At 49.8% G+C, this 21179-nt stretch overlaps 1 protein-coding gene across 1 annotated transcript in view; it reads left to right on the top strand.

The window, feature by feature from the left end:
- FANCM (FA complementation group M) overlaps positions 1-20866 on the top strand; it is a 68552-nt gene extending 47686 nt beyond the window's left edge. The window contains exons 14-24 of the mRNA XM_054069126.1: positions 9125-11105; positions 12449-12528; positions 12628-12696; positions 13240-13365; positions 14544-14700; positions 15816-15922; positions 16585-17148; positions 18038-18407; positions 19432-19723; positions 20048-20227; positions 20728-20866. Of these exons, the coding sequence (XP_053925101.1) occupies positions 9125-11105; positions 12449-12528; positions 12628-12696; positions 13240-13365; positions 14544-14700; positions 15816-15922; positions 16585-17148; positions 18038-18407; positions 19432-19723; positions 20048-20174 (3873 nt within the window). The 3' untranslated portion in view covers positions 20175-20227; positions 20728-20866. The remainder of the gene's footprint in view (positions 1-9124; positions 11106-12448; positions 12529-12627; positions 12697-13239; positions 13366-14543; positions 14701-15815; positions 15923-16584; positions 17149-18037; positions 18408-19431; positions 19724-20047; positions 20228-20727) is intronic.
- Positions 20867-21179: the final 313 nt, after the last annotated feature.

Genomic DNA, 21179 nt, shown 5'->3' on the forward strand with positions numbered 1-21179 from the left:
TTTTCTACAGGAGTTGCTTAAGAAAGTGTTTCCCTAAACAGAAAAACTCCTGCCCATAAATTGTTCTTTTTTTTAATGGATCCGAGTCTCAATTTTATACAAAAAGACATGAAATGCAAGAACTGGGGCTGTTTAGTGTGGAGAAGAGGAGGCTGTGAAGAGAACTCATCACTGTCTACAACTGTCTGAAAGAGGTTGTAGTGAGGTGGGTGCTGGGCTCTTCTCCCAGGAGACAGGCAATAGGATGGGAGGAAATGGCCTCAGGCTGCACCAGGGCGGGGTTAGATTAGATGTCAGGAAAAATTTCTTCCCCAAAAGGGTTCTCAGGCCCTGGTAGAGGCTGCCCAGGGAGGGGGTGGAGTCCCCATCCCTGGAGGGGTTTAAAAGACAGGCAGAAGAGGTGCTCAGGGATGTGATTTAGTAGTGGACAGGGACAGTTGGACTCTTATGATCTCAAAAGTCTCTTCCAAACAAATGATTCTATGATTCTAAGGAGCAAAGCTACCATGAATGATGTTAGAACTATTCCAGAGTGCAAAAGCAATTGGAAATAATTGTGTATGATGTGTGTACGTGAAATTGTACGTTAAATGCATCCCATAAAAACAATATAGGAATGTATTGTGTGTTTTAAGGTGTTGAGGCTTTCTTTTCTGTGAAGGCTTTAATTAACAACCTAATTGCTCCTAAGAATTAAAGGATAAGAGGAGGGCAGACAAACATGGATGGAAGGCATTTGGGAGGTGAGGATTCTGTTTGCTCCTGGTTCCAGACAGCAGTTATGCCTTTCTAACAGAAGGCACATGCAAGGAAGTGTGTAGAGAGGTGGACCTCTTGGTAGTACCTGAAGGCTACAGTTGTTCATTATGCTTTTGTTCCTCCAGTTCACCTCTTCTGTGTCCCACACCTATTGCTGCTCAGCGTGTTTTTTAGGTCATCAGAAGCTGTTGCTAAGCTGCTGGAGTTTCCTGAATAACCAGGCTAATCAAGGGAGAGAATGGAGACATTGTAGTCCTGCCCCTTGCTGGGGAAGGGCATTAATGGGAAGCTGTCAATAAGCCTTTGGAGCTAAGATAAGCTTCTCCACTTCATCACAGAACAATGACTTTCTTGACTTCTTTGAGAGCCTCTGTTCCCAAGGCAGGGTCAGGAAGTACTGCCCAGGGAGAAGGCTCTGGGGAGACTTCAGGGGAGGCAGCTGAAGGAAGGCAAGTGACAAAGAAATGGTGAAAGAACTTGGAGTTGCCCTTCTAGCAGGGACTTCCCCATCAGGCTGGGCAGGTGAGGCATTTGTGCCTGCAGTTCCTTTAGTGAAAGTGCCCTGTTCAGGTTCCCCAGTGCCTCCAAAGGTGTGGATGCTGATCCAAGCTCTGGCACGCTAAAAACGACTTACTGAGCGGATTTGGTTGTCACCATGGGAGTCTTCGGTCTTTGCCCCCAAACTCTGCTGAATTAAGTGCCAAAAATGATGAGCAAGGCAAGCTTTTGGAGAACGTTTTACAGAGAGTGGTCTGCTTGCCGTCCCTCATGGGAATGAGACAGCCCAGCTCACCTATCTCTGCTCCAAGGGGATGCCTCATCAGCAGGCAGGGCCCAAACCATGGCTTTGACATACATCATCGCCATCGCTCAGCATTTTGCCTGGCTCTGACGGTGAGCATCAGCACAGCACAGCACAGTGGATGTAGCACTATATTCTTCTCTTTTATCTCAAAACCATTACCCTTCATCCTGTCACTGCACTCCCTGACTGAGCAGAGTTCCCTTATCTTCCTTGGTACATCCTTGTGCTCCAGCCCTGTGACAGCCTCAGCCACTGCTGGACGCAATCCAGTCAGAGCTGCCTCTTGCACTGGGGGCCCACAACCAGTCTCACAGGTGGTGAACAGACAAGAATCACTTCCGTGGCCCTGCTGGCAACTGTCCTGCTGATGGAGCCTGGGTGCGATCGTCTTTGTTGCCACCAGGGCACACAGGTGTCCCATTTTTCTGTCTTGACATTTCTGCCATCCTTGGAGGACCCTCTGGGCAGCAGCCCTGCCCTCAGGTGTGTCACCTGCCTCGCCTTAGCTGGTGTCACCTGCAGCCCTCCTGACCGTGCTCTCAGTGCTAGAGTCAAGGCCAGCAGTAAGGGTGAAGACCTCTAGGAAGCTCTCCTAGCAGGTGGCTGCTGGCAGGGCTTCAAACCACTCCTCAAAGCCCTTTATTCATGGTGGTGCCACCAGCTTTGTGCCCACCCTTGTCGTCCATTTGTTCAAACTGTATCTCAGGAGCTGCCAGACACCTTGCTAAAGCCAAGTTGAACAGCACCCATCACACTCCTCTTGAGTTTCACCTTCATAAAAGCCACTCAAACCCTCCATCTGCAGGCGTTCCATGTGCTTCTTGAGGTGCTCGCATGTAAGCTTGACTCTTCTTACAGCTGGCTTTGAAGTTTGTACTTTAAACTTACAATTGGAACGAATGAAGCATTCCTGTAGTATTCTAGTGTCACACAGTGAGATTTTCCTTATCACCCAACATTCCCAACACTGCTGCCTGTAGAATTGTCCATGTTGGGGTCCACAGAGGAGTCAGAATGCTCTGCCAGGAGCTGGTGTGCCACTCTGCCGTAGCCCAGACTTCAGGGAGGTGCAGGTGCTTTGCTTTAGCAGTCACTGCTGCACTGATAGTTTTCCCTTGTGTAGAACATTTACTTTGGAAGAAAATTCTAATTAAAACCGGCAAATGTAGAGCAAAACGAAAGGACGGTAGAGATTTGTAGGCAACATCTTGAAGATCTGCGTGCTCATGAAGGCAGGTTTGTGTTGGGGTGCCTTGGCTGTGGTGCAGCCCTGCTGCTGCACGGGCATGAGTGGCTGTGCTGACTGAGAGAACCAGGATGGTCTGAATTCCATGTTCCTGCTCTGCAGATTGTTTTGGCCCAGGCACTGCTGGTGAGGATTGTTTCTACAGGGGTTGGACTCTGAGCACCTTCGCTTTCCAGCAGTGTTTAGGTGTGTTTTGAAATTGCAGGCAGCGCTATTATGGAACAGTGGGATAGGAGGAAGGGCTTTTTCTCCAGCCTCTGCGAAATTTCTTTTTGGCAGAAATGAAGCCTGTAAAAATCTACCTCAGCTATTGGTCTGAAATGAAAATGTGTGGCTGGAAAGGATTTGTTTTAGCAGGGACTCAGAGGTTTTGCGTTTGTGTCCCAGGTCCCCGCTGTCAATGTTCCACAGTCCAACACAGCACTGCGGATGCGTCTGACGTTAACTTGTGGTTCTTGATGGCAGAGAGGGGTCAGACAAACAGGAGTCAGAGCTGTTTCTTTAAACAACTGAGAGATTATACTTCACACCCCAGCTCTATTGATTATTTTCTTGCTGAGGGGTAAAATAGAAACCCAAGCAAATCATTATTTTACTGTGAATAACCAAGTGATCTGGAAGTTTCCGATTCTGCTAATTATTTCCTGGGAAGAATCTCAAACAGAGATCAGCAATAACTGAACAGAATCTGGCTTGAGAGGTATTTGTGTATTCTTTCTGGGTGTTTTCTTTTCTAGTCCAGAAGCAAACTCAGGAATTCATGGTTGGGAACTTTTCCTTTCTCTGTGCTCAGTCAGTTATTCCAAGAAACCTCCATGCAGTTGTGTTTTGCGTAGTAGATTTTCAAGGGTCAGTCAAAAGGTTTGGATAATTTTAAAGAGGTGAAATGAAAATGTTTGGAGAAAAAACTTCGTACTGTATCTATATGCTCTTAAAAACTTAGAGAGGAGTTTGGCACAATCAAAAGAATAACAAAGTAAAAGCAATCCTGAATACGAACCCTGCAGCAGGTACCTCTGCGGCAGCAAAGCCTTTAATGCCGCGGGGCTTTATTCCTACAGCAACGAGAGCTGGGCAGATGGGACGGGATTTGCTCCCAGCTACAAGCAGGGATTTTTTGTGTAACATGGGAACAAATCAAGTTGTCCTGATGCAAAATAACTCAACAGCTTGTAAGCATTTTGGAAAATCGAGCTCTGCTCCTTGGGAACAAGGTCAGGGCAAAGCAGTAGTTTGTATGGCAATGAGTTTGGTGCGGGTTCTGGAGGATCAGTGCAGGAACTATCAAAGTGCAAGTGTGTTTTTTCTGCGAGGCAGGAGGTTCTTAATGACTTTTACAAGTCGTGATGTGGTCCAGCATGGGAGCTTCGATTTCCCACTTGGAAGCTGGTGGTGTGAAGTTACAGCCAGAGCAATTATTCGCCCTGGGAGGGCAAAGGAAGCCATGGAGACTCACATTGGAAAGATTATTATAGAATCCTGGAATGATTTGGGTTGGAAGGGACCTAAAAGCCCGTCCAGTTCTGCCCCCTGCCATGGGCAGGGATACCTCCCACTGGGTCAGGGTGCTCCAAGCCCCCTCCAGCCTGGCCTTGAACACTTCCAGAACTGGATGAAAACCACCGCTGGTGTCCATGCTGATGCAGAAGTTCACTGGATGATGTACCCAGGTGGCTATCAGCATGGGCAGCGTGGGTTCCTTGGGATTTAACACTCGGCACAAAGCTGGAAATCTGAAAGCCTTTCTCCCCTAGATCTTACCAAAACTTGTTCTGAAAATAGGCTCTGGTTTGTGTCAGAAAATACTTCAATGACAGTTGTCCGTGGTGCTTTTCCCTTTATTTCAATCCAGCTTTTGACTAAAGAACAAATAGTCATTAAAATCTGTATCGTATGTGTTTGCAGGCTTACCTGTTCACTTTGGAATAGCACAGTCACCAGGGTCTGGCAGACGTCTGAGTCTTGTTAGGAAATGAGCATCCAAAGCGGCTTAGGAGGAGAGAGAGGTGCATTTTAATTTTCATCGTAGTTGCCTTTAAATTTAAGTCCTATGAAACAGTGTGTGTGGATTTATATGTGTATTTATGTATGAGATGAAAATGTTAACATCTTCAGTTTACTTTTTCCTTTTTATTTTCTATACTAAAGCCCTTTTGCGGTGTTAACTGAACCAGCAATTCTAAGCAAGGTAGTTGATGTAGCACACTGAGATAAGAGAGTTGCCTGCTCTCTGCTCCCCTGTGACCTATTTACTGAGCAGCTGCTGTAGCTGGAGCTTACGAGGTTGTGGAGGGGCTGAACTGGTCATTTAAGAGTCTACAGGTTGTGCACATTCAGGCTGAACTGTGATAATTACAGTTCTCTCTGTTTCTCTCCATCAATATTAGCTGGACTCACCAGGAGAGAGGTTTTTCTTTGGCAGAAAGTGTTCTGAGTGACAAAGTTGAACCAGAACAGTTGTGTAACCCCTGTAAGCCTGCAACTGGGTCACTCTGGGTTGTCCTAGATGGTAATTTTGTCTGCCGGGCTGGGCTGTGGTCCTGGCACACAGCGGTTCTGCTGGACCGCTTCCTTTTTATTCCCCATGTTAGGACATAACCATGGGTGTACGCAGTGGCCTGACAAAGCTCTTCAGTGAACAGCACCTCACTCCCATTTTCTGAATTGTATCCAGTTGCTTTTCCACACAAGAAATGTCCCTGGTTTGCTCTCCCTGTTTAAGTGTCTTTAAAGATTCTGGCAGGGGGGTTTCAGAAGCCTTTCAGAAAGCTGGGAAGATGCTGTGCATGAGGGCATCTCAATGTTTTTGCTTGCTGGTCTCCTCAAAGAAACCCAAGGGGTTTGCAAGGTCTGATATTTTTGTTTTCAAAAGCAATATTGTCACTTCTGAAGAAGATGCATCCCATCGTTAGTCATCTGTTATACTTTCTGACTGATTCCGTGTGGAGTTGAGGTTAGCGACCTATTAGCTTCCTCCCTGACCATTAACAAGTGGCATCACATTTGCCACCTCCTGATTCCCGAGGTACCTCACAGGAGATTACACACTGCCATCCCCAGTTTAGGAACTCTGTGCTGGAGGTTCTCTAGATCCCTGGCGGACGTGATATGGTTCTGTCACCTCTCACCATCCTGAACACACAGCTTTGTGTTTGGCCACGTGCAAACAGAAATGCTTTGCTCCCATCTGCTCCCCTCTGCTCCGCTGGTCTTGGAATTCTCCTTCTATCTGTCTACCTGCAGGTTTGATTGGTTTGGGAACGCTTCGCTTGGATTACTTAAATCAGAACAATGTAGGGCCGAGAGGGAGTGGTGCCTCTTAGAAATGTCTTGGGTGGGCAAGAGCGTCCCCTGCTTCTGTTTCGGTGAGGTTTAGTGGTTTGAGTGCTGATGGGGCTTTAATCCATTTGATATACGCTGCTATCTTACAGCACCTGGATACTTGAATTGAAGTGTTACACAACGGGGAGTCGTTACTTATATAAACCTAAACATACCGTTATCAGGACCGTTATCTTGTAAACCAAACGTGTCATCTCCTGAGATGACATTTGTGAAGTTAATTGGACCAGGCTGTGCTGGTGGTTGGTTGTTATTCCTCTTGACTAAGCTTGGGGGAAACTAATTATTTAGAACCTACACATATCAAAATAGTCCTTTAACCCTTTCATAGTCATTGCTTTCTGCACTGATTTGGTATTAAGACTTGTTATAAGTCAGCCTGTATAGTGTGGGGATCTCCTTGGAGGTCTCACTCTAAACAGTTCTAACTTTTAGTTCCTTTGGCAGTGTCTGTACATGGGGAGCCTAAGGCTAGCAGTGAGTGTGCAGCACCTGAGGAACACCTGTCATGACCCATGGAGTAGGCCTTCCACGGCCCTTTGGAGATGAATCTCTAGCAGATGAACTTCTTATGTGTCCAGAGGAGGCCACAGAGATGATCTGAGGGCTGGAGCACCTCCCGTATGAGGACAGGCTGAGAGAGTTGTGGTTGTTCAGCCTGGAGAAGAGAAGGCTCTGGGGAGACCTTAGAGCGGCTTCCAGTGCTGAAAGGGGCTCCAGGAGAGCTGGGGAGGGACTTTTTCCAAGGGCCTGGAGTGATAGGATGAGAGTGGTGGCTTTAAATTGGAAGGTGGAAGATTTAGATTAGACATTAGGAAGAAATTCTTCACGCTGAGGGTGGGGAGGCCCTGGCCCAGGGTGCCCAGAGCAGTGGGGGCTGCCCCATCCCTGGAGGGGTTCCAGGCCAGGTTGGATGGGGCTTGGAGCCCCTGGTCCAGTGGGAGATGTCCCTGCCTGTGGCAGGGGGTGGGACTGGATGGGCTTTGAGGTCCCTTCCGACCCAAACCATTCTGTGATGCTGCCATTCCTCCCCTGCTCTGCCTTGTCCTGACAGGAACCGTGTACGTTGTCGCTGAGACGTGGGTGTCATTGCTACCAGCAGGATCTGCCCCCAGCTGTGTCCCACAAAACAGGAACCCCAAAACAGGTTCCTCCTTGTTCATTCTGCATGTCATCCTTCCTGTAGCATACGTATGAATTTTGTGGTAACATCTGAATAGTGATTTCATCGTTACTGTTGTTACTATTGAGTGAAAAAGCGCCTTTAGTACTGGCTACTACGTTTTGTCAGCTACAGCCAGGGAGGATCCAAACCTGTGTTAGCCTGTGATCAGTCCTCAGATGCACAGGAGAGAGGAGACAGAGGACATCCTGTCCTCTGGAATACATTTAGACAAGCCAGGCAGCAGTAATGTTAGGTGTGGTTATTTCTGCCTTGTGTGAAGGGGTAGACTAACTCTCCCGAGTCAAACCTTTTTCTGTGGTTGGCTCCTCTAGCTCCCGTAGGGAGGCTGGCAGTGAAAGCTCCTTTAACAGCAGTCCCAGGTGAACCCCCCGTGGAAACACCAAATTTCCTCACGGTCTCTTTTGCAGAGATGCCCCAGGGGTTCCATTTTTATCAAGATGTTGGTGTCACAGTGTCACTGGTTAGAACAGCTCTGGAACTCGCTTAGCAACCCAATTACACAGAGCCCAAGCGCTGAGGAAACGAGAAGTCCTGTTCTCTGTGAGTGAAGAGCAGGGGTTGTGCCCGTGGAGAAGAGCCTGCACACTGCTTGGGTACCTTTGATAGGGATAGGGACGGAGACTCCACCCCTGCCCTGGGCAGCCTCTGCCAGGGCTTCACCACTCTGTCAGGAAAGACATTTTCCCTAATCTCCAACCTGACCTTCCCTGGGGCAACTTAAGGCCATTTCCTCTCGTTCTGTCACTTGTTACTTGTATAGGAAACAGGTAACCTTACTGTAAAAATAATTTTATCACCCATTATTCTATAAGGGTCCTTTGTTTAATGGCAGAGATTAATGAGTCTAGGGATTCATCTGAGTGAACTGACAAAAAACAATGGTCCCTTTTCTTTAGATCTTGCTGCCTCATTTTATTTTTCATCAGTGAAACAGGTCAGAACATTGGAGGAGTGCTTCAAACCATGGCTTTAGAGACTCATTTGATCCTGATTGTTCCTTTAGGAGACTGCATGCTTTAATTTTGAAATCTTTCTTTAAAAGAGAGAGTGAGAAAGACAATAAACAGCTTTTCAGCCCAGGCAGTCCTTGTGTGGATACCTGACCGGGAGTGATGTCAAAGCCCATTGTGCTTTTCTCAAGGGTGTTTTTAGAAGAGGTGGTTGCCTGGGTCAGGGCCTTTTTGAACAGAAGGTGAATGAGCATTCACGGAGAACAAATAGTTGAGAGTACATAAGTGAGAAGTTCTCAATGTGCCATCAATGGCAATAGCCAAATTACCAATGACAGCTTAAAGAGAAGAGACCTTTCTGCTCGCTTGTGCTCAATAAGGGCTCCTTCTGCTCACAGCCCCTCTCAGTTCGCTGCTCCTCCCAGAACCACAGCCCGTGGTGTCAGCTCACCCGAGGACATAACCATTGCCTTCTTTATTGGCAAGGTGAGGTTGCTGTCAATGTTCTGTGAGCTGCATCTTAACCGCAGGACAGCGATGCTCAGCGCAGGATACTTCGTGTGGGTGCTCTGTTAAATGCTGTCCTTGTGCACGGCATCTCTTGGTCTTTCTAAACCATCCAGGTTTGACCTCCCAAGCATGGGTTTGCAGTTACACTGTCAGCAAAGTTTTTGTTTGAAAGCTCCAACCTCAAACACAAAGCACTTTCCTTTGGGGATTTTTCCTTTTGTACCCTTTTGGAGTAAGAAAACCTTTGCCCTTTGTTTTAAACATCCTTAGGACAGGTCCTTGTGTGCCTGTATTTATAGTAAATATTGCCCTGTGTTTGTCACCAGGGAGACTGCAGCTATGAACGGGAGATCCGGCCTCACTTACGTATGGAAGATGTTCATGTTCGAAGGGATAAAAGTCATCTTTACACAACCAGCTCCACGTTTGAGCAGAAAGCACACTCATCTAGAAAAGACCCGGTGCACAGATCAAAAGTAAAACCATTTGTACCTGATACAAATGATAACGGGAGCAAATTATTTTCCACATTTAAAATACTAAAGACTCCCAAAGGAAGTTCTGACTTAAATTCGGAAGGGCCTGTGTTGCCTATGGATACAAATGCTACAGGTTCTTGCTCAGCGGGAAGGCTCTCTCTGGCTGAAAATGCTGACCAGGGCAGTCAAAAGTACGAAGAGCTAGAGGTGACGTTTGACTTAAATGCATGTATTGACGTGTGTGACAACGGTGAAAGTGCTGTGATTCCTGGCAGTGCCGCAGTGAAGGAGCACAGTACTGGAGATAAGGCTTGTCCGGCACTGCGGACAGACCACACAGACTCGGGTTACAGCAGCCTCTCAGCTGAGAAATCGCCTGTGTCCTCTGACTTGTTTTATCTTCCTGAACCACACATGGATTCATTTGCCCTTGTGGGGCCTTCTGAGGAGCCTGTGTGGTTAACAGGAGCAGTTTCCCATGTGAAAAGGCTTTTAGCACAGTCTCCTCCCTCTTTGAGTAAACTTTATGACTGCGAAAACACAATAAGAGATGAAGAACCAGTAAGTCCTTTTCAAAAAGTCATTCCTGATGGTTATTCAGTGAGACCGCAGGACGAAGTCTTCTCTGCATCCTCAGAAGCTCAGTGTTCTCTGCTGCCCTTTGAAAATCCAGAATGGGAAGCCACCAGGGAACCGTGTGCTTCTGTAAGTGCCTGTTTGTCAAAACCTCTGGCATCCTCTGAGAATGCTGCCGTTAAAGCCAGAGAGGAGCTTCCCTGGGACGACAGCTTTGACAGTCTGTTTGACAACGAGGAGTTCACTGAAATTCAGAGTGAAACTCCAGCAGTGAATCACACTGTGACAACTAACCCTTCACATACGTTTTGTGTACAAGAAGAGAAAGGAGATCTTGAGATGGACAAGAAGAACGTGATTATTGAGGAGGAGGAGAAGACTGCGCAGGTGTCTGCTGACAGCGATGCAAAGGAAGGCAGTTTTTCAGTGAACGAGGCACGTTTGGTCAGTGCAGATTCAGGCGAGGGGGATGCTAGGCTGGTTGCGGAGCGAGGCCCAACGTGGTTTCCTTCAGACGAGCGCAGTGTGGACACAGCCCAAACCTGCGAGGAGCTGCCAGCAAGCCGTAAACCCACAGCCATGGGGGATCTCGGTGCGACCACGCAGGTTCTGGATAATGATGATGACCTCTACGACTGCTCTCAGGAACTGTTTTCTGTTACCTTTGATTTGGGATTCTCCATTGAAGAGTGTGAGGATGAAATCTTTGAAAAAGAAATAAATACTGATAATACCAAGAAATTAGGTGGTGCCTTGGGGAATTCTATAGACATTAAATCCACTAAAGATAAAACCAAATCACTGAATGATAGTTCCAGGCCTGAAATGTTGCCAAAATGGGATCACAGAAGTCTTGAGAGAAAAGACATTTCCACACCATTGCCATTCCAGAGCAGGAGCAGGAATGATCCAGAAGGGAGCAAGGATGCTTCCACTGCAGTGCCGTGCTTGAAGTCAGGAGACAGAAGAACGGGAGGTGGAGCACCTGAAGCTTCGGCTTCTGCACGTCCTACCCCAGCAAGCAGAAAGGTTCTGAATTTTGAAGCTACCAAAAGAATTCCTATGAGTGTTTTCCCTAGTGCCAGGGAGGAAATTCCAGAAGTGTCTCATTCAGATACAGTACCTAAAAACAGAAGCCCACATAGGCAGAACTGTGGGAGTTCAGCCATTGATGCACTGGATTCCCCTTTAAGAGGAACTGAAAGCCTGGCAGACCCTCGTCTTCCCAGTTCACGTGTGCCTCCAGCTGAAGGTAGGGATTTCAGCAGAATGGTGAGTTAACGCTGTCATGTTTACATCAATAGTGTAGGATCCAGGATCTTTTGGATCCTCAGCTGGGTTTTATGACTTAAGTGGGAAGGATGAAAGGAGAATGGAATAATGACTGTAACACTAGAAGCTGGCACGATGGCTTCCCAGAGTTTTAGCCCTGCGTAGGAGCTTATATTGGATATTGGAGAAAGGACGCAGAATTAAACCTCTCCTATCCCTTCACAAGTGCTAGCAGTGCAACCATGAGGGACAGGATTGCGTGAGCTACAGCTGACTTTAAAGCCCTTTCTTCCTCCTCTCTCTGTCCAATTTGTAATCGTCTGCATCTGTTGCATTTCAGTCCCCAAATCCATTCTTTTCCTCTCATTGTTCCCAAGGAACAGAAGCTCTCCTGGTGGATTTCTTCCAGTTTAGTGGCTTGACAACTGACTGACTTTTCAAATTTTCTGACCATAATTTCAGCACGAACCTGGATTGTTTGAAAAACATTGACTGTCGGCTTTGTTCTGTTTTTGCTTCCTCCATTCTCTCTCCTCTGCTGGCTTAGGAGCAATATACCACAAAAACTATTTCCTATTTGATATTGCCAACATATAAATGACCGTCATTCCTCACTCACCCGTCACCTACAGGTCACATTCACACCCTTCACCATATTTATCTCTGAAGAACCTTGGATTACTTTCCAAATAATAGAACTTAGTCTGACTCACAGGGCACTTCAGGTTCCTAGAATCATAGGATGGTTTGAGTTGGAAGGGACCCCAAAGCCCATTGGATGCCTGCCGCTGGATGAAGGGGCTCCAAGCCCCATCCAGCCCAGTGTTTGCACCAAGCCCAGGGGCTCTGTCAGAGCCGCAGCGTTGTTGTGCAGAACATGAAGGAGTGTCTTGTATCGCATAGAGGAGCCTGCAAAAAGCACACAGCGCTGCAGTTGTTTGGGAGGAGGACTTGTGAGTGAGTTCTGGGTTTCTTTCAAAGATATGTGTTACAAAAAGGCCTCCAGAACTGTGACTCTTGCTCAGGTTTGAAAGCCTGCTTCTCTTTTTTTCATCTTTCACCTCCCTTTTTCTGTATCTGTGCTGCCTGGGGCAATCGCTTCCAGGCAGAGACGCTCCAGGGAAGCAGGAGTTATTGTACCTCTCAGCTGGAGATGATTGATTTTGATTAACGAAAGGGAACAATGTTTGCCACGTAGATCAATAAGTAATCTCCTTTGGAGGGACTGTTTTGAGAGAGACAGAGTGTGATTGCTCGGTTATAGCAGTGCTGTATGTGGACAATGCATTGTCCTCTGAATGCTGTTTACTGTTTTTGCTGTAGGAACCAGCAGCGAGAGTGAAGAAGAGATCGTTTTCCAGAGGAAAAATAGGAGAATAAACAATGTTTTGAAGTCTCCTGAGGTGAGTCCTGGAAAAAGGGGAAAAAAGAGTGAAGCAAAGTGAGCAGGAAATCAAGCACTGGACCCAAACTCCTCTTTGCAATTATTTCTGATTACCCAGGTGATGAATGACAGTGATGTGGAGTCTCCGATCCGGGCCTTCAGGAAACGCCGACGCCCACTCACCGTGGTTAGTATGAGCTTCCGGAGGGCAGTGGATAGGAACGCACCCTCCTTTGTGAATTAGATAATGAAGCGTTTCTTTTCTGCTGTCAGTGGGCAAGTGTTCATATTAAAACCACTGCGTGCCATCTACCCACAGCGAATCAGGGTGTAACTGCTTTCCTTCCTTCATTTCCCCACCGAAGCCCCTGAAGCAGACACTGGTTGTTGTCTGGCCATGAATCGTTACAGGCAGGAAAGCAGAGCCTCTCCCTTGGTGAAGGGCGTCAAAATAAACCTTCTCCCACAAAGCCTGGAATGAGAAAAGTTCAGGTCATATTTGACCTGAGTTTTCTTTTAAATAAGATATTTTTCTGTTCCTTTTGTATTTAATGAGGTGATTGGCATTATTGCATTGTTTTGACATAGTGAATCAGTCACAAAAATTAGGTTTTCATAAAAAAGGTGTTAGGTGTTGCTTTAAAGCCCCAGCTGTCGAAGGGTGGCTGTGCAACTGAAGTATTGCTTCGTTAGTCCTGTTCATCGGAGTGCGTGTGAAATGTCCCTCCAGTCAGACGCGTCCAGTGACGGCAGCGAGGATTTCCACGAGGGCCTTGTTGGGGCCCCAGCTGGCAGGAGCAGGAAGCGGCCACGGAGGACGGAGCGGCAGAAGGTCACGCGCCGTTGCACATACAAGGTGGGTGGCATCACGGGGCTCCCTCTGTACGCAGGAGGTCATGTTTGGAGCAGTTGGCACTGGAGCGCAGTGTGGGTAACGGCTCTGCTTTGCCACGTGGGGCAGAATCCAGTTCGGAAGAGGCATCCTTGAACACGGGCAGCACATGTTACCAAGCGAGACCAAAACAGAGAGGAGGAGGCTTAGGGAGATCCTGCTTTCAAACTGCAAGAATTAACTGAAGATTTTTTCTAATTTGTCCATATTTAAATTTACTAAACCATGAGAAGCCAGCAATGTTGAGCACTGGCTTCACACACCGAAGAGGAAACTTCACTGAGTCATTGAGCTGCTCACTCTGGAGCTCGCCTGGATTTTATGGCCTAAGAAACGGAGCCTCTGTCTGTTCTGTGGCCCTTTGTAGGATCTCCCGATGCAGCCGTGCTGTGGCAGGCCTGTGCTGGGAAGGTGTTTGCTTTTAAGGCACTATTTATTGGACCTGAGGCTCAGAGGTGTTCCACACACATTTGTTGAAAACATTTGAGATGAAATGTCCAGTACTGAAAGGGTCTCCAGGAAAGCTGGGGAGGGACTCTTTACAAAGGTATGGGGTGCTGGGATGAGGGGGAACAGCTTTAAATTGGAAGGGGGAAGATTTAGATTAGACATTAGGAAGAAATTCTTCACGCTGAGGGTGGGGAGACGCTGGCCCAGGGTGCCCAGAGCAGTGGGGGCTGCCCCATCCCTGGAGGGGTTCCAGGCCAGGTTGGATGGGGCTTGGAGCCCCTGATCCAGTGGGAGGTGTCCCTGCCCATGGGAGGGGGTTTGAATTAGAAGATCTTCAAGGTCCCTTCCAACTCTAACCATTCTATGATTCTATGAAATCTTGAAGCACTGGGTAGCAATCTTAACCCTCGTGTCCATCGCCTGATGCTGAGGCCTGTGCTTTGCAATGCACACCAGCTTCACCTGTTGGCGCTGGCGGGACAGACAGCTGGGTGGGTGTATGTTCACTGAACTTGGTGTTGTCTACCTTCTCTTCCCTGTGAAGGATTCCCTTTCCAGAGCCAGAAAACCGGTACCTGTGACCATCCATGCGGCGGATGTTCTGAAACTGTGACCAGCTCTAACCAGGGGTCTCGTGGGTAACATTAGGATCCCAGTTCTAACCAGAACCTTGTTTGGTTTTTCTCTCTTAGAATGCAGCGAGACAGTTTTTGGATGAAGAAGCCGAGCTGTCCGAGGAAGGTGCGGATGGTGTTTCATCTGATGAGAGCGAGGACGAAGAGGGCGAGCTGAACTCTTCACTGGCTCAGTTCCTGAACGATGATGCAGAGGTCACACAAGCACTAAAAGGTGAATGGGGAGAGTTGGTGAGGGGTTTAAGATAAGGGACAGACGGTGTGTGATAGGCACGGTCGTTTGGTCAGCTACATCAGCACGTGTCACCTGCTAAGCCGTGACCTCCCCAGCTGGGGTGACTCAGGTGCTCTCCACTACCTGGTTGCGCTGCTGCTGTTGGGTTTTACCCGTCTGAGTTTCTCGTGCAGTGCATCTTCCCGGGGACCCCTGCTGTGCCGCAGCTGTGCTTTGGGGGTGGCAGGGGCAGGAGATCACCTCTTGCTAGGGGAACCACCCCTCTCACACCACTGTGACCAGACAGGAACACCGTTTCCACTTGGTGTGGAGATTTCTGACCCTTTCAGTCTTCTGTTACAGAGACCAAAAACATGACAGGAAATAACAACATAGATGTTAAAATTACAACACTGCCCCTGACGGCAATGCTGGGCTTTGGCTGAGATGGTTTATTTACCCCTGTGCTTATGAACCTTGGCTTTCCTGGGATATTTGTGTCATGGAATCATCTTGTAGAGTCATGGAATGGTTTAGATTGGAAGGGACCAAGCCCATCCAGTCCCACCTGTGCCACGGGCAGGGACACCTCCCTCTGGATCAGGGGCTCCAAGCCCCATCCAACTTGGCCTGGAACCCCTCCAGGGATGGGGCAGCCACCACTGCTCTGGGCACCCTGGGCCAGTGAGGATTTTTCTCCTCCACTGAGATCATGAGCTGTTCCTGCAGGACCCTGGGTGGGGTCAGTAATTCCACCCCTTTCCATGCAGTCTCTGCAATGAGTTGTGTCTGTTCTGGGAGAGGCTTCCAACACTGTGTGGTTTGGGTTTCCTGTGGCTGATAATTGCCTCTGTCCTTGCTGCGGGCATCAGAGCACTGACTGCAGAGGAACCTTCCACACAGCAGTTTCATGAGGGCAAACAGGGCAGAGCCCATCCTTATTTTGGGGGTTTTCAGACATGTCTGGAGAACTGCCCATTTTTGTTTTGTGAAATACAAGGTTTGGGAGTCCATAAAGGAATTTCATAATATGGGTAACAAGGTGCAACAATAATTATTAAAAAATACGTCCTTAACATTCCTGCATTCTCTCTTATCTTCTCGTGTTAATTCAGACTCTGAAATGAGAGGCATTTACCTGAAATCCGTGCGCAGTCCGGCTCTTGGCAACAGCTACAAAATGGTCCATCGTGGATTTAACAGCATGGCGATCTTCTCTCAGGTACGAGGCATAACGACTGATTTCCGTGTGAAATTCTGTTCGCATGTGACTGTGTTTAGGTTCTCATCCTCCTCTGAGGTGCGGTTTGCAGCCTGTTGCTGATAAATATAAGTTCTAGCAAAAGGCTTTGACTCCATTTGGGTGTTTAAGTTAAGTGGTTTTCAGCTAAAAGAGGGGAGATTGAGATGAGATCTTGGGTGATCTTAGATCACCTCTTTCTGTGAGGGTGGGGAGGCCCTGGCCCAGGTTGCCCAGAGCAGTAGGGGCTGCCCCATCCCTGGAGGGGTTCCAGGCCAGGTTGGATGGGGCTTGGAGCCCCTGATCCAGTGGGAGGTGTCCCTGCCTATGACAGGGGTGGGACTGGATGGGCTTGGAGATCCCTTCCAACCCAAACCGTTCTGTGATTCTATGAGTAAAAACTCTCGTGGCAAATCCCAGGCCTGACCCAAATCTGTGGGTGCGCACGTTCCCGACACAGCTGCAAAGGTGCCCCAGGGAAGCAGTGTGAGGTCTGCGGAGCAAATCCAGCAGGGGAGGTGCTGGAGGCCCCGGGTCCTGCAGCGCTTGTGTGTAGGATGATCTGGATCAGCAAAGCACATTTATGGAGAGGAACAAAGTCATTGCGGTGTTTCCGATCTTACAGGGTTTCCTTTTTCCCCCAGATCCCTGAGCAAGACCCAGCTTACGTGGAGGACAGCTTCTGTGTGGGAGAAGAGGAAGAGGAGACCTGCAAGAACAGTGACTCCAGTGAGGAGGAGCCGTGCGTTAATTTTGATCTCCTAAATAACGAGAGTTTCACTGAGGGCAGAAAGCAATACCTCACTCGCCGCAGGAAAAAGCTGCGCCAGGCCGGGATGGAAGAGAACCCCTCTGTCCCAGCGCAGAAGAAGAAACCCTCACGGATCATTGTTCTCAGTGATTCCAGTGGGGAAGAAACCAGCGTCAGCACGGAGAAGCCCCTGGAACCAGGCAGTCTCTGGTCAGCACGAGAAGGTGACGGGATACCCGAGTCACTGCTGTCAGTCCCTCCTGGGCGGTGCAGAGCGGCTGCCGGGGAGATTGGTGCACACCGGCCTGCGGGAAGTAGTGCGATCCCTCTCGGCCCAGCAGCCTCTGTAGGTGAAACACGGGATCTTCCCCCAGACCGTCACGTCAGGAGCACCCGCTGCCCACGGCCGGGGTCTGGTTCCCATGCAGGGAAGGGCGATCTCCCGGCTCCCGCTGAGGTCAGTGTTAATGTGATGCGAGGGCCTTCCTTTCCCTCCCCCTGTGCTCCGTATCCCCCGCTGGAGCCTGTCCTGTCGCGTGGCACTCACGGGGCCGTTGGCAGCACCGCAGTGAGAGTGAGCGAGTTTACTGCTGGTGACCCAGGAGCAGGACGGCCTGCTCAGCTTCCCTTCACCTCCCTCTGCTCTGGAAGAGGAGGCGTTTGCACTGGGGGTCACTGGGAGAGCAGTCACCAAATAAACTTGGTGACAAGATACTCTCTCAAATCAGACAATCACGGAGGAGCAAGGATCCACTTTGAATAGCAGTGTGTCCACTAACACTTTGGGTTTGTAGGTGTCCAATACTTGTTTGCTGCCCAACTCACAACCCCTCGCAGCCCGGGGGTGGATTCCTGCCCTCCCACGCTGCTCAGCCTGCACTGAACTAATCAGTGATGGCCACACACTTTTGTCATTCCAGCTGCTAAATAATTAGCGCAAATAACTGCAGAGATTGCTTATAGGGGATGAAAGTGTTAATGTGCAAGTGTTTGTGTTTTGCAATATCACAGAATCACAGAATGGTTTGGGTTGGAAGGGACCTCAAAGCCCATCCAGTGCCACCCCTGCCATGGGCAGGGACACCTCCCACTGGATCAGGAGCTCCGAGCCCCATCCAACCTGGCCTGGAACCCCTCCAGGAAGGGAAATATCAAAACATATTTTTTCTTTTTAAGATGATATTAATTAGATTTTTAAAGAAATGGAACAAAGTGAATCTGTTCTTTTTAAAGAAGTGGAACAAAGTGAATCAGTATCTGAAACCTATATGGTGTTACTGGAATGCTGCTCTTTGACCCTTTGCTTCAAGCTCTGGTACAAACACTGTGATCTTCAACATTTGCAGGTGGAAGGTTCTCTGAGCAGCTCCTGTAAGAGCACAGCAGTCCTGCCTCGTTCTGCTCACACGAACTCCTCCTCAGCCCCAGCTCTGTTCCCACACGAGTCTCCGCTCCGTGTCCTGGTGGACAGCCGCGAGATCTCCTCTGGAGCCGAGGTGATTTCTGCCCTGAAGGCCGCTCACGGGGTACAGGTGCAGGTCTGCTCCCTGAGCAGCAGCGATTACATTGTCAGCAACCGCCTGGCCGTGGAGAGGAGATTCCTGTCGGAATTACTGACCTCTGCCAACAGGAATAAACTGAGCCAGCGGATCCAGCGCCTGCGGAGCATGTTTGAGAGGATCTGTGTGATCGTGGAAAAGGACAGGACCAAACCAGGTTGGTGTCCGGGGGGGTGCAGGGAACTGCTCTAGCACTGGGAAGGCACAGTTGGACTCAGTCTCAAAGGTCTTTTCCAACCAAATAAGTCTGTGAGTCTATGATGTAGAACTCGGGACTGAAAGGGGATCAAGGACCTGTGTCTCAGGCCCTGGAGGAGCATTTATTGCATTAACGAGGTCACCAGCTGGGCATTAAGATCAATTTTGGTTTTGAGGGCACTTCATACAAGCAGAACTCTGCACCCAGCTCCAGCCGGAAACGCTGCTCACTCAATGCTGACACAGAAAAGCAAGTTAACTCAAATTCCAGACTATTTCTAACTCCCATGGTTTAGACAAGCCCTTTGTTTGAACCCTCAGCTCCACGTCGTGCACTCAGATGATTTCCCTCAGGCTGTCCATTCTCAGTGCCAGCTGCGAGGTCCTTGCCCCTGCCTACTGCCACTGGAGCTACAGTTCACAGCCCCTGCTAAAGTTCGTGTTCTGAAATGTCGAACTCCACCATTGGAATTGAGCTGTGGATGCAGCGTTGGCTTTGTGATGGATCTGATGTAGTGGTAGTTGAGGTGGAACTGGCCGCTGGAGATGCAGCTTCTCCGAGGGGCTGTGGATTAGAGCTGCTCTTATGCCCTGGGATGGATCAGGCATTCCCATCGCTTCTGTCAAGGGTTTCTCCTTATGCTGGTCCTGGAATGCTGCATGGTTCCTGTCTGACGCAGAGTCCAAGAGCCTCCTTGCTGTGGTCTGTTCATCCCTGACCACGTGCTCCTCCCATCCTTCTCTCTTAATGACATTTAATTTGCGATTCCTAAACTCTATCTCTCCAGGAGCCGAGTAACTCCTGCTCCCATGACCCTTCCTGCTGCCTTTCCTGAGATGCTTTTGCTCATCTCTACTTTGTTCGTAGGCTTTGGCCAGGCATCTTTGAGCTGGTTTGCTTCACAAGCGATTCGGAGGGGGCTTCTCATGGTAATTCAGCAGGGAGAGCAGATCTCACCAGGTTCCTTGTATTTTCCCTGCAGGAGAAACATCTCGATTTCTCCAGAGGACACAGAACTACGATGCCGTGCTCTCAGCCTTGGTGCGGGCCGGGGTCCGGATTCTCTTCAGCTCCTGCCAAGAGGAAACTGCCGTCCTGCTCAAAGACCTGGCTCTGCTGGAGCACAGGAAGAACGCTGCTATTCGCGTCCCAACGGAGGTGGAGGGGCACAAACGGGAGATGCTCAGCTTCTACTTGACCATTCCCAACCTCAGCTACCTGGCTGCGCTCAATCTGTGCCATTCCTTCAGCTCCATCAGGGCGATGGCAAACAGGTAACAGCAGAGACTCTTTGGAGCCCCACTTTCCTTTTGCTGCTGCTGGGGGTGCTCAGGGAGAGCCTTTCCGTGCCTGTTACTGCCAGAGCTCCCAGACGGGAGTCCTGCTCTTTGTGCTTCTCAGTCTCCTCAAGCCGAGCAGACCAGGGTGATGGCAGGGGATCTGCTTCTCCCTCCCTCCTGCTGCTTTTCCTTCCCTTCCCCCATCACTGCTTTCCCTGCTTTCTTAGCCTGGTGTGCTCACGGGCCTCAGAGGTGGCCGCCGGCAGCTCCCGGCCTTCCCGTTTCCTCACCCAACAGCCGTTCCCGTGTCCCTTGCAGCTCCGTGCAGGACCTTGCGGCGGGCGCCCAGGTGAGCCTGCAGACAGCGGCTGAGATCCACCACTACCTCCACTACGGCTTCGAGGCGCGGATGCTGCCCGAGAGCCCCTGCGCCGCCAGGAGCTGAGGGAGCAGAGCTGGACTCTGCTGCACCTGCACTTTACCGAGTCGCGATGCACTGTAAGATATGTAAATAAATCCTTGCGGAAACACCGGGCTCCTGGCCTGCTGTGCCATTCCTGTGGGCACCCAGGCGGCTGCGGCGTGGGGCGCTGAGTTCCAATTGCCGGGCACAGTCAGCCCAAAGCAGCTTGAACAGCGAGAGGAATTGGTGGAGCACTTGGCAAAGCAGAGCCTCCTGGCAGAGGGGAGGGCGCTCCCTGTGGCTCCTCGCCATCTCCCGCAGGGCTGGTCCTCGCTCCCTGGAAAGAAAGCACATTGCCAACCGTTCCTTGTGCTTCCCAGACACGGCCGGGTTGATCTGGTTTGGTGTGGAGCAGTGGGCCGGGGCGGCCGGGTCCCTTCTCCCCGTGCAGCCCCAGCTGCTCTCTGGTCACCCGCTCCTGCCCAGCCTGTGCCCATCCTGCCAGTCCGTGCTGCTGCGGGGCCTGTGGCTGCCGCCCCGCGGCTACCTGCCAGCAGCGCCTCTTCTCTGTATCCCTTCCTCTCCCTTGTTCCAGATGGAAACCAACAGGGCTCGGCCACGCTGCCGCCACAAGAGCTGTGGGGCTGTCTCGGAGCAGCACCGGCTGCGTCCGCCCTTCCCATCGATCTGAAAACTAGAGAATGAGAACAGAAAGGAGACAGAGGAGCCTGTGAATCCCGCCTCTCCCCCCGAAAGAGTTCGATTCCTGCAGGAGTGAAACCAGCTCGTCCTATTTTATTGCATCAGGGAAATATAAAAGCTCAAGCTCTCAGCAGGGGAAATTAAAAGCAATTGGATTACTTCAACCGCACCATTACAGGTTTATTGTATGGCCAGATTGCAAAGATACCTTCTCTTAAAATGAGCTCCCAAGCTTGCCGGTATCGGGGATCCAAGCACATCTCCCTCTCCCAGGAGGCACCTGAGCAAGGGAGCGCTGCTCCCTACACACGGCAAGCGCTGCTGGGCAGGCAGCAGGTGGAGAGC

The sequence above is a fragment of the Cuculus canorus genome, chromosome 5 (assembly GCF_017976375.1).
Source record: "Cuculus canorus isolate bCucCan1 chromosome 5, bCucCan1.pri, whole genome shotgun sequence".
NCBI lineage: Eukaryota > Metazoa > Chordata > Aves > Cuculiformes > Cuculidae > Cuculus > Cuculus canorus.